The 13104-nt window shown below is 57.1% G+C and overlaps 1 protein-coding gene across 1 annotated transcript in view; it reads left to right on the plus strand.

The window, feature by feature from the left end:
- The window catches only part of TNRC18 (trinucleotide repeat containing 18), a 70247-nt gene that overhangs the window by 7794 nt on the left and 49349 nt on the right, over positions 1-13104 (plus strand). Inside the window, exons 2-3 of the mRNA XM_015585177.2 lie at positions 10375-10530; positions 12650-12775. Of these exons, the coding sequence (XP_015440663.1) occupies positions 10375-10530; positions 12650-12775 (282 nt within the window). The remainder of the gene's footprint in view (positions 1-10374; positions 10531-12649; positions 12776-13104) is intronic.

The following is a 13104-nucleotide window of genomic DNA, read 5'->3' on the forward strand; positions in this document are numbered from 1 at the left end:
CGGCCCCCATGTCTTTCACAGTCAGAGACTCCCTGAGTGTCTGGTGATTGAGTCTCCGGTGTCTGTTCATGTTTAAGAAAGAGGCACTAACAGGCCGATGGGACTCAGATCCAGGGCGTGGCTTGTTGGCCCCACGGAACCCCTGAATGTGTCTTTAAGGAATCCTCCGCAGGATTCCCGTTGCCTGGCTGCTCCTCTCCCAAGAGCTTGAGTGTACCTTTTAAAGGTGAAGGTTTGCACTCAGATCTCCCTTTCCTTTCGGTCCCATCACAGCCCTGAGAATCCAGTCTGGGACCCGCAAACGGGTCTTTCTGTCGTCCCCCTGCACGGTCGGGGTGGCGCTCAGCTCTCTGCTCCTCTGCTCGCTCTGGCTCTGGCTCTGGCTGTTAGAGGTGCAGGTCCAGGTCCTTCCCTCTCGGGAAGGCTCGCTTCTCGAGGCCCCCCTCCCCCCCGCCCTGCCGCCTTGTGCATCGCGCGCCCCTCGGCGTTCCCGCTTCCCAAATGTTGGGCAGCGAGTCTCCTTTTCGTTCTCGTTCTGTTTTCTTTCCCTTTTCAACCCCATCGCTGTCGTTTTCGTGAGGTCCTGGCTTTAGGGACGGGGTTTGTCCCGGTAAAACTCTGGGTCCCCTCTTCTGGGATCATCCCACTCACCCGCTGGCCCACGGGCCTGGGGGACCGGCCTCTGCCTCCGCCTTCCCCACGCAGATGCTTGGCCTAGAAGCCAGAGTTCCTAGAAGACCTGCCCTCCATCCCAGCCTCTTCTTCCTCTAGGCCCAGATCTCTGTTAGGGGGGAAAGAAAATCAATGGGGAAATCCTCGGTAATTGCTTTAGAATTGAGACCGTCTGGAGCCCTGGGGTGAGACTGGGGTGGATGCATTTGCATATCTTTGTCCGGCTGTGGCCTTGACCGCCCTGGGCAGCCTTGGGATTCCCTTTATTTAAATTTGAGCACCTACTTGGAGGACTGGGCGTCTAGTTGGGGCAAGTCAAAGTCCCAGCCCACAGCAAGCCCACATTCCAGGATGGGGAGGGACTGGGGTTAAACCCAGATTGCTCTTCTTGGGCGGTGACCTCTGTCGGAGAGGAGCTGGGGGCTATGGGATGCTAAAAAACGATGCCTGCTGGGATCTGACTCCCTTGGGGGTGGGGAAGGTTAGGGCGGGCTCCCAGCTGAGGGGAGGGAGCTCTAAGGGTGCTAGAGGAACAAAGCCCTGTAGCTTGGGGCAGGGTGGGGTGGGCAGGCGCCTTCCGCCTCCCTCAGGCCAGCCCCCAGGTCCCGTTGGACCCTTTTCCCCCTTTGACAGGGTGGGGCGGGAGCCGGTTGATCTGGCCTGGTGGTTCCTGCGGCTGCTGCAGCTCCTGGGCGTCTGCTTGGCTTAGCGGAACCTCTGCAGTTCGGGCTGCCCTGCCACCTCTGCCACACCGATGGGAGCTTGGGGACGGTGGCAGCGGCCACAGATCCCGTGGCCTAGCCACAGCATCACAGTTGTACAGGGTAAGCCACCTCCATTAGTCCGCCACCGCAGCCACGCTATCTGTCATGGGACAGCCCTCTCCTTTGAGAGGGAGCTGCCGAGAGCGGACGGGACAGGCATGGCTCAGTCACAGCTGCTTTCCTTCTGCCACTTTCATTTACTCTAGAGGAAAGTAAGGCACAGAGAGGTGGTGTTACCGCCCTAAGGTCACACAGTGGGGAAGTGCAGGATCTAGGAGCATGGCCTGAACTATCTGCAGGGAGGCCAGGGGCCGGGCAGAGGTGGGGTGTTGACAGGAATTTTTCTCTTTCCTTTTTTCCTTTCTTAGCTCATTTTAATTTATTTACGAGTTTTGGTTTTTGCAAATTTCGGCAACGTGAGATTTCCGTGAAAATTAGTCTAAATGTAACCTAAATGTAACCTTTGCCGTCCTTGTGTTTAGATTGCCCTCCTGCATCTATTGATCTCTTCTTTAAGGATTTTTTTTTTTTTTGGAGGAGGGGGTTAAGATGCAGAGAAATAAGCACAAATCATAAACACACAGCTGAAGCGTTTGCACTAGCTGAACTCACGAGTGTAACAACCATCCACCAGGTTAAAAAAGAAACCTGGACGTCCAGCTCCCTCACGCCCCCTCCATGTCCCGAGGTGACCCCTCACCTGACTTCCCACTGGTGGAAGCGTGTGGTGCGCGCCCCCTCACGAGCTCCTGAGATCTGTCGCGTTGTGTTCTGTGTGGTTGGAGTCCTTGCCGAGTGTTCTGTTTGTCATATGGCAACGTCAGCGTCGCTGTTTGTTTGTCCAGCTGTTGATGGACATTTGGGTTGTTTTCTAATTTTGGCCATTATTGGTGGGAAGATTCTTGAATTCCAGCTTACACTGTGTATTTCTACACAGAGCTGCTAAGGCTGGGTCAGAGAGGTTGGTAGTTTCAGCCAAAAGTCCCGTTCCCCACCCCCACCCCCAACCAAACTCTTCTGAGAGGTTGTACTAATTTATACTTCCCCTGGCTGTGTATTGCTATTGGTCATTTTTTCTTTTAACATTTACGTTATGTTAATTTACATTTCCTGCGTGGTTTAAGAGGCTGAGTACCTTGTTATGAGTTTACTGGCCATTTGGACATATTTTTCATGATCCTCCTTCCTGTTATGTCTTTTGCCCATTTTTACATTGTCTGTCTTTTTTTTATTGATTTGCAGGAGCTCTTTATGTATTCCAGACACGTAAGCCTTCATTGGTGACACTGCACAGGTCTTTCCACGTGGTGGTTCGCCATCTGATGGTGTCCTGTGATGATGGCTGGAAGCCCCTAGTTTTGAAGCAGTCCGTGTCAGTCTTCTGTGTGGTCCTCGCTTTTCCTCTGGTCTTCCAGAGACCTGTGCCTGCCCTCAGGTCACGGAGGGATCTTTCCAGTGTTTCCTTCTAGAAGCTTTCTTGTTTTGCCTTTCATGTGTAGATCTGCAATCCACCTGGAGTTGATTCTCTTGAGTGGCGTGAAGTTAGTTAGGGGATCAGCATTCATGGCTTTTCTCCTTTGGCTGTCCAGGCTGACCCGCAGCATTTATTGCAAAACCATCCTTTCTCCACCTTGTGCGCCTGTGTCAGCTGCTTCTAAACCGCCTGTCCCCTTGGTCTGTTCATTGACCAGCTGCCCATGCTGACCAGCTTTGTTATCATTGGTGCAGACGTTTGGTATTTGATGACGTAAGCCCTGCCGGCTTGTTCTTCATTTTCAGGTTGCCTTGGCTATCCGTGATCCTTTGTGTTTCTATAGAACTTATTTTTTTACCTGGCAAAATATGTGTCATGTAAATTTACCATTTTAACCGTGTTTCGGTATGCAGCCCAGTGGCACTATGCACAGTCACCACCATCCATTGCAGAATGGCTCATCTACCGGATGGAAACCGTGTACCCATGAGTTAATTCCCCATCTCCCTCCCTAGCCCCTGGCACACCCCCCCTTTTTTTTTTTTTTGATATCAATTAACTTTTATATCTTTTTAGGTTATCTTATTGGGCACACGTGACCCTTATTTATTGGCAGTTCTTATCATTAAGCAATAATCCTCTTTACATATGCTTTTTCTGATACTCCCCCCACCCTACTTCTGTCTGTGTGAACGTGACCTATGACTTCTCTAGGTCCTCGTATAGGTGGAATCACACAGTATCTGTCCCTCTGGGATTCGATTGGGATTGCATTGAATCTACAGATGATTTTGTTTGCCCTGAGCATCCTACTGAGTACATCTTTGCCCACGAATCTGGTGATTTCTTTGGGAGGGACCCCCAGAAGTGGGTCTGTGCCTTCTTGGGCCTTGATAAGTTGTTTTCCAAACGCTGCCTTCCGCGTCTTGCCTCCCGCCCCACCCTCCCCACAACCAAAGCAAACATGCTGATTTGAGAGATGAAAATGAGGTCATCCTGTTTCCATAGTTCCTTGTAATGCTTACAGTTAACTTTTAACTTTTTACTGAATTTGGTCATTTACTATAGTTCTTTGTGGCTTGGTTGGGAGTCTGACCGAGTGATAAAATTCTTTTTACCGCTCGGGTTGTATGTAACCCGTTCTCTGGCTTGGATAGTACAAAAATCTCCGAATGGAATCTCACTGGGATCATCAGGAGTCCCAAGGTCATTTTATCCAGAGGGTCCTCCTGCTCTTTTCAGCTGCTGTCATAGAAATGCCTGAGTCACATGCTCTGGGCTGGACGGAGCACTTTTCTAGGTGATACCCCTGATTTGATCTTGCTGATCAGAAGCTCTGACAGCCTTGCTGACATCTTAACAGATGCAATCGCTTTGTGAGGCCAAAACCTTTTAAGATAGAAAAATATATTTGTTCCGTGTTTGGTTAGGAAGGGGTCTTTGGGAATGAAAATATGAAGATAAGATTTAGTGTCCGGGTGGTGTGGTTGAGTGAAAAAGTGTAGATTTTGGAGCCAGAGTCTCAGTTTCCTTTATCTGTAAAAGGGATAAGAATCTGCCCTCCCAGAGCTGAGCTGAGCAGGGGGGACAGAATGAAGGCTCGAAAACTTTCTTCAAATAATGTTTTTATTTTTCAATTACAGTGGATGGACAGCATGTTAGTTTCAGGCGTACAGCGTAGCAATCGGACATTTATGTAACTTACGAAGCGATCACCCCAACAGGTCTAGTACCCACCTCACACGTACAGTTGCTACAGTATTGACTTTATTCCCCGCGGAAGCCTTTATCAAGCCCCATGCTGGCTGTGAAGTCGTCCTGGGAAGGACGCGCCCTTCCTCCTTCCTCAGCCCTAGATGATCCTGACCTTGCCCATCCCCCGCCCATAAGTATTAATTGAGCACCTACTACGTGCATTGTGTGGTGCTCCCTAGATGGAGGAAGCCCACATTGTAATGCAGGGGTTTGCACATTAGGGCCAAATCTGGCCCACCTCCCATTTTTGTAAATAAAGTTTTATTGGCACAAAGCCCAGGCGGTTTAAGTGTTGTCTGTGGCTGCTTCCTCTGCAGCAGGCAGAAGGGCCTACAACGCCTGCAGTATTATCTGGCCCTTTCAAGACAAAGGTGGAGGACTCTAGTTCCAGTGGGTGGAGAGGAACAATAAACAAGGAAGTACAATAAAGAAAGAACTCACATGTGTGTGTGTGATAACCGGGGATAAGCTCTACAGAGAGAAATAATCAATGGGGAAGGGAGTGGGGGTGGGGTGGTTAGGGAAGGCCACGTTCAAGTGTCACTTGAGCTGAAAGAGCCGGGAGCGAGGTGCTCGCGGATAATTCGCTGTATGGAGGGAGGAACGGAGTTCGGGCTGAGCCTCCGAGGCAGGCGCTTTGTGGGGCTGAGCTGCTCCGGGTTCCAGCCCAGCCCTTTCGAGATGCACTCCTGAGACCTTTACTGTTTACCAAACCTTTGTACCCACCGTGATCTCATCAGCTCCCCGTCCCTGCTCCCACCAGTGAGGACTTCAGCTGCCCGGTAAGGTCCCTGGTGACTCCATCCGTGAACAGAGGCGAGATTCCACTGGTCAGCCGAGGCGGCCTCTCATCGTTCCTCTCTGTGGGGACCTGCCAGCAGGTCGTTCCGCAGCCCTTAGCACGCAGAAGCCCTGCCTAAGGGTTGAGAGAGAATGGAGGGTGGATGGAAGAAAGGATGGAAGGAGGGAGGTTCTTTGTCTGGATTTGAGTTCTACTTTTTGGTGACGTTGCCCGTCTGAGTCTGCTGACCTCTGAAACCCTTCCTGTGTTCTGGGTGTTGGCGAGGGGGGTGGCGATGGCTGAGACGGGCTGCCTGCACCCCTAAACCCATGGTTCCTGTTGGCTTCCAGAGGAGCTTGTCCATGGCCGGCAGCATGTGGAGTGGGAGGGGCTGGGGTGTTGGTGGGACCCAGGGAGGGGAGGCCTCTTAGCCCAGTGCAGGGGACAGAGAGTGGGGCGAGGGCTTCGGCACCCAGCTCCCTGCTGCTTCCGCTCCCGGAGGGACCCCGGACCCCTCCTCCAGGCAGTGGGCGGGGGTGGGCACGGTGCCCTCTGTCTGGCCTGGCTTGGCCGCTCCTTTCCTGCCCTGAGGGCACCCTCTCCCTCTCCCTGGGTTCCGAGGACCTGAGAGGCCATTTTCTAAGCACCTCTGAGCGCCAGGACCTGTGCTCCCAGCAAGGGGGTGGCCTTTCCTCGCCCCAAGGACCGGAGACCACGGCGGGACTGGAGCTGAAGGCCCGGTGGAGCTGTCCCCGAGCCAGGGCTCGGCGTGGCGGTCTGTGCAGTGCCAGCTTAGTAACTGGGTTGCCCAGGCTCAGTAGCCCCGGCAGCCTTTCTGAGCTTCCGATTCTTGGTCTGTAAGATGGGGTAACCGGACTCCCTCCCTCCCAGGGCTGTGGGAGGACGAGCTGGGGTGGTGACCGCTGCACCCGTGGACCTGCTTTGCTGGGTCCTGGGCAGTGGGGCTGGTCTACTGGCCAGCCTAGCCTGGCAGGGGAGGCTGGATTGGAGGCAGAGAGCAGATCTTAGTGTTACATTTTTGACAAATGGAGGTGAAATTCACATAATGTGCAATTAACCATCTGAAAGTGTGCATTTCAGTGATATTTAGTGCATTCCTAATGGGCCACCAACAGCTTTCTCTAGTGTCAAAACTAAAATGTAATTTTAAGGAAGGACAGATGGAATTTGGGTAGAGGACGTGGTCCCACTCGGACCCTGACCCTGAGCGGTGGCCCGCTTCTCTGAGCCCCAGGTTTTATGACTATAAATAACGAGAATAGCAGTCATAATGACAGCCGACATTGTGGGGCACTTCGTGGAAGCATTTTAAAAATATGAAAACTCTTTTAATTTGCACATCCACCCGCAGGGGTAGATGTCACTGTATCATCCATTTCACGCAGCCTGGGGAAATTAAGGAACTTGGCCAAAGTCGCAGAGCCACCGAGCGTCCAAGCCAGGGTTTGTCTCTGTCATCTAGGGACCATGGCGGGGGACTTGCCTGTCAGAGGCCTTGTCCCCGGCCCCACTCCAGTTTCTAGCAGGGAGGAACCTTCAGCCCAGACTGGCTAAATTAAGTCTGAATTAATTAAAATGAAATAAGATGAGAGCTGGGGTTCCTCAGCCTCACCAGCCACATTTCCAGGGCTCAGTAGCCGCAAGTGGCCAGTGGCTGCTGCAGCGTCCAGCGCAGATCTAGGACACGTGATGGACAGTTGGTTCCGGGGCCGGTGGGTGTCATTCGCCTGATCCGTTTCCGGGCTGTTTGGGATGGCATGCAGGGCAGTGGGGACGCGCTCTCGGGGTCTCCTGGTGGCCACAGTCCTGCTGCTCTGCCTCTCTGTCGTGGGACTTGGGGTTGTCGCTTGTCCTCTGTGCCCCACGAAGGCTGAGAGAAGACTCTATGCGTGAGGGTGCGTGAAGGCGAAGCGGTGAGCACTCACAGGGCGCCCCCCCCCCCACCCGCCGGCGCCTCTGGGCGGGGTCAGCCTTGGCTGTCATTAGGAGCAAAGATAACTGATTATGGTCACATGCCCGTGTTTTAGGTTTCTAGCCATTGGTCTTAGCTTCCAGGGCATCGAGTGAGATGCTCATGTGGGGGAGCAGGTGACACGGAGGCCTCTGGTCACCAGGGGGTGGCCTGGGACCTGGGGTGGGGGCCAGGCCTTGAGCTCAGCCCTACGTGGGAGGAAGAGGCCCCCCACCAATGCTGTGCGGGAGGATTTTCAGCGAAGTCCAAGAAGAGGCCGGTGGGCTCTGGCTCGACTGTCACCGTGCCCAGAACCCTGAGGTCTGTCTGCATCCTCCTTGGTGAACCCAGGTGACCACTGCCAGCAGTGTGGGGGAAGGGGCACCCCTCGATGGTGAGAGGAGTGACGGGCATGCTGGTGGACGGCAGAAAGCGGTCTGGAGACGCTGGTGACATGGGGCGGGGTCAGCTGCCTGTGCTCCACGCCTGGGAGACCAGGCAGGATGGCTTAGGGTGGCACGTGGTGTCCTCGGGGCTCAGGGCTGTGCTCACCCTCCTTCCTAATCCTGCCTGCTGCCTTTGTCCTGTGAAGTTAGAAACAGTGCTTATATGGTCAGTCCGAGAGCTGACACCTGCTATGTGCCAGGTTCTGGCACTGTGGATACAGTAGGAAGTGAGGTGACAGTCCCCGCCCACGGGGGGATCCTGCTATTTGGGGAGACAGGTCTACACGTCCAAGTTCTCCTAGGTGGAGATGCTGATTTGGGGCTGGGAGGGCTTCTCTGGGTCCAGGGGAAGGCCGGAGGTGGAATGGCGGGGGAGGGGTCTGCAGGAGGCCTTGGGGCTGGCTGGCGCTGGAGGGCCCGGTGGAAAGCGGGCAGGCACCAGGGTTCTGGCTCTTGGAAGTTTGTCTAATGTGTATTTGAGATCCGTCGCTTGGCTGCTTCAGGAGGATAATTTGGGGCGGGGGGCGGGGGCAGTGGATGTGTGCAGGTAAATGCCGCCGTCCTGCTTTCTGTCTGCCCGCCTGGCAGGGAGGTGGCCTGGCAGGGAGGTGGGCTTGGCATGCCCATTTCACAGAGCTGCCCGAGCTGCCGCCAGGGCGCCGTTGAGCCCTGTGGCGGGTGGGAGCCGTTGGTGGCATCCGGGTCTGGGGTGCTGCTGGGCGGGTTTCACAAGCCTGGGCAGGGGCAGGCCCGAGGCAGGAAGAGCTGGTGGCTGATGTAAGCCCTTGCGCAAACCTCTGGCTGCCGGCTTCCGGAGCCTTCCACCCGTCTGCCTGCCAAGGAGGAAGCCGGGGGCCTGGTAGGGCCCAGAGGCCCTGATGCCCGGGCTGGGGCTGCACGAGTGGACTGGCCGGCCACCATGGCCCTGGGTCCCGAGGGCTCGGCGCTGGAGTCCGGTGAGGGGGCTGCGAGGGGCTGGGCTGGAGTCCGGGGGCCCTGCCACGGGTGGTGGCATGGTGGTGCGTGGAGCCAGAAGTTACACGCTGCGTCACTGCACTGAGGACCACGGTGGAGGCCCGCTCCCTCGCAGCCTGCTTCCCCACGTGCGCCCCAAAGGGACTGGGCGGATGTTTTGGGGTCCTCTGCCTCCAAGAGCTGGTGAGCCAGCACCTGTTGTGTGCAGGCCCTGCCTGCCCGCGGGGCTGCTGGGGACCCAGAGGTTGAGTGGAGCTCTGCGAGCCACTGCTGGCCAGACGGGGGCCGCCTGGGCACCCGAGTCCCCACTGCAGTCACTTCACTCCGGGCCGTCGCAAACAGTGCCCACCTCACGGGGACTTGGGGAGGTTATTCTGGGGGCAAACAGGAAGCCCTTCACGGTGCTCGGGCGGCCAGAGCTGGCCCCTGCTGGTTGCCTGGTGACACCGGTGCCCGGTTCCGCCTTCCGAGGGCACCGCAGGCGAATGGAAATCACCGGCCTGGTGCTTTCAGTGGATGGGCGCCTCCGCCGTTATCGGCTCTTTACTGTTATTAAAGGTTTGCCTCCTCCGCTGCAGTTCTCGGGGCTGGCATTATTATCCCATTTTGCTGATGAGCAAACTGAGGCCAGGGAGGGAAGCTTCTTGCTCGTCTCGCAGGCCCCCTCTGGCCTGTGACCCAGAGGCCCCCAAGGTCTTCCCCCGGGGGGTGGGGAGTGTGCATCTCGAGGCACGGCACCGGGGTGGCAGGAGTGAGGAGGCGTCTCTGGGTGTGGGCCAGCCATGGGGTGTGGCAGGTGGGTGGGGTTTCACCCAGGCCCTAGACACTGTCCTTTCAAGCAGCAGTCAGACACCACGCCTCCCCACTTGAGGGACCTTGAGTAAGGGGTTCTCCTCTCCCGAGGGACAGCACCCCGGGACCGGGCTTCCTGGCACCGATATCAGCTCCCATGCTCACAATTCTTACTCATTCACTGATTTATTCACTAAATCACCATAGTTTTGGGACACGCTGCCGGGTGTGCATTCTGAGTCACTGTTCACTGGCTGTGGGACCAGGCACGGGCCAGCCGAGGATTTGGCAGGTCTGGGCCTGTCCAGGGCTGCTGTGAGGTCCTGGGAGAGGTCATCCTCCAACTCACGGGTGTCCTCCCCGGTCAGGAGCCCAGACAGCAGCCGAGGTTCGGACTGTGAGCTCCCCTCATCCTTTGGCCTTGGGAGGGTCCTGCCCACCACGGAGCCTCAGCCCCCGTCTGTGGACGGGGAGACCCGCCCCTGTGCTGGGTGAGGGTCTGCTGTGGAGGCTTCCTTCGAGCCTGTCCCCTGGGGTCTGACTTGCTGTTTTCTCAAGGGTCACGTCCGCGTGAGGTAACCTGGGCCCATCCAAGGGCCTAGGGGTGGCGTGGCACGTTTCTTCGGTGTCCCTGCCAGTGCCAGCTCCTTGCAGTGGGATAGATGGGGGGAGATGGGATCTTGGGGTGGTGACCAGGTGGCGGTGGCCTGCTGGCCACCTGACAGCCCCCCTTCTCTCTGCAGGCGAGGCCTTCCTGGGCAGCTTTGTGGCCAGCGGGATGGGGCCCTCAGCCTCATCCCATGGGAGCCCGGTGCCCCTGCCCTCTGAGCTCTCCTTCCGCTCCCCCACCCCCAGCAACCTGCCCATGGTGCAGCTGTGGGCCGCCCATGCCCACGAAGGTAAGGAGTGTGCCAGGCGGGTGGGCCGAGGGCTGCCAGGCCGCTGGCTGTCCGCAGCACTTCTCAAGTCTGCCCACTGCCCTCCACAGTCACCCCTCCCCTTGGGGCTGGTGGGGCTCAGCGCTGTCACTGATGCTGTCTTCAGAGGCTCAGTGCTTCCTCTCGTCACTGTCACAGGGCCTTTGCACAAGCCGTTCCCTCTGTTTGCCGCCCCTCGCCCCACCCCACTGGCTGTCTCCTGTTCGTCATTCAGGGCTCAGCTTACCCTCCCCGCTTCTCTCACTTGTGACAATGGATTTACCTGTGTTTGTTTATTCATGAAATATGTGTTTTCCTGCCAAAGTGAACTCCGAGGGCAGGGCCTGGTTTATTCTCCCCACTGTCTCCCTGGCACACAGTCAGTTCTTTAATGATTGCGGGAGCAATGGGACGAGGGGCCATTGGGCTCTTCTGTGACATTTGTGCAGTGGTGCCCCTAAATATCGGGGGTCTGCAGGTCTGGCTTCTAGCTGGCTCTGAGCAAATCCTGGGCCTCCCTTGGGCCTCGGTGTCCCTCTGGCAATGAAGGGACGGCCTTGGGGGACCCTGCGCTCCTCCCCCACTCCGGCTCTGGTGGACTTTGGATGCTGAGTGCAAGCTCCCTCTTCCTTCCTCCAAGGTGTCCTGTGGTGCTCCCGGTTCTGGAAGATTAGGGTCCTGGGAGCACCTGCTGCAGGAGGAGCCCATGGTCTCCCCATTTCTGTGCGAGTCTCTCCGAGCACTCCTGCCATCCCCCATCACGTGTGCCCTGCATAGAGGGGGCAGTCTTTGCTCTAGGCCCGGGAGGGTGGGCAGTCCTTCCAGGCTGGGGTCCTCTCTGAACCTCCCACTTTAGCCCTCCAGGGCAGGGCTGGGGGGCCCTGAGAGCGGAGGCTGCCTGTTTCTCCGGGTGCCATCAGCTTCTCTGCCCTCCTTCGCAGTCTGGTTTCTACCACAATGAGTAGTAGCAGTAGTAACAATAGCAAACAGACCGGGTGGTCACTAGGTACCAGGCGTTGCATCGTTGAACTCACTGTCCTCAGAACACTTTGGGAGGTAGGCAGGGACTATGCCCATTTTACAGGGAAGAAGGTGGAGGGACCGGATGCCTACGTAGGAGTGCCGTTTCAGTGACTAAACGAGATAGCGTGTACCGGCTGCTCATTACGTTGTAGTTATGAAGTCACTGTCAGGTGGTGCTATGGGAGAAGCCATGCGCCCCGTGTGCGCAGGGTCAGTCCTGTGTCTCTGGCCTCGGGGGGTGGGGGGTGCTGGGGACACAGGGAGACCCGAGTCCCACCGCAGTCTCCAGTGGGCCTGCGGCCCTAGAGGACCCACAGCCTATCAGAGGCGGCACCCGCCTGCCTGGCCTGGGCCCTGCGCGGGGCTCTTGAGCCTCCATTCTGTGTGCGCCCCGCTGGGTGTCTCGCTTCTCTCTCCGTGGCTGCCCTTCTCTGCACGGCAAGGCCCTGATTCTGGGTCTTACTTGTGGGGGGCTGGGAGGACCCCCCGGCAGGGGATTTTCTTCCTGGAGCCAGAGATGCTGGGTGAGCTGAGGTTCAGAAACGGCGAGTGACCTGCCCGTGGTCCCACAGCAGGGAAGGGGCCCATGAAACCGGCGAGCCTGGTCTGTGTCGGCTGAGGTTGAGTCCCGCCAACCTCGGTTCACAGCCAGGCTCCTGTGCTGTGTGACCTGGGGCTCCAAGCCTCCGTTTTCTCATCCCTGAGCAGGGACGTTAAACGTAAGGCTCCCGTGCAGGGTGGTGGTGCCGCTGCTGGTCTGGAAGTTTAAATGAGAATGACAAGGGCAAAGCAGGTGACAGGGCTTGGCCTCTGCACAGAGTTGCCGTCCTCATCACTGTCCTCTTAGTCGGGTCTGTTTGGCTTCTCTTCCTGTGGATTTGCTGTCCAAGCTCCTGGGGCCTGCCAGGGACTGGGGAGAGGGAGGCCTGAAGTGCCAGGGTGGGGAGCAGAGAGCCTCACGCTGGGGCTCCTTGCTGCATGAGCCAGAGTAGTTTACATCCAAGGAAGAGAGGCGGGAAGGAGGCTCCTGTGGGAGGCACGAGATGGTCCAGCTGGGCTTGTCTTCTCTCTCTTGCAGGCTTCTCCCACCTGCCCAGTGGTCTGTACCCATCCTACCTCCACCTGAACCACCTGGAGCCCCCCAGCAGTGGGAGCCCCCTCCTCAGTCAGCTGGGTCAGCCCAGCATTTTTGATTCCCAGAAAGGTCAGGAGACAGGAGTGGGGAGATGGGGGGTCGGGGGTTTGGGGTAATTTCTGAAGGTCTCCTCTGGGATTCCCACGACCACCACCACTACCCAGTACCCTGGGCGGCCCCCATTCCCTATGGGCCCCCACAGGTTCGCTGGGCCCACCCACAGCCTTCTGGAGCCTTCTCCTTGCGCTCCGCTTGGCTACCCCCTTAGGCCCTCTGGGCGGCTCTTAAAACAGCCTTGATGAGGAAACCAAGGCCCAGAAGGGTTGGTTATTTGACTAAGGCGACGTCTAGGGTCGGCTCTGTCCATTTCTAGAGCCCGCCCTCCCCAGGCGGGGTCA

This window comes from Pteropus alecto, unplaced genomic scaffold (assembly GCF_000325575.1).
Source record: "Pteropus alecto unplaced genomic scaffold, ASM32557v1 scaffold40, whole genome shotgun sequence".
Classification (NCBI taxonomy): Eukaryota; Metazoa; Chordata; class Mammalia; order Chiroptera; family Pteropodidae; genus Pteropus; species Pteropus alecto.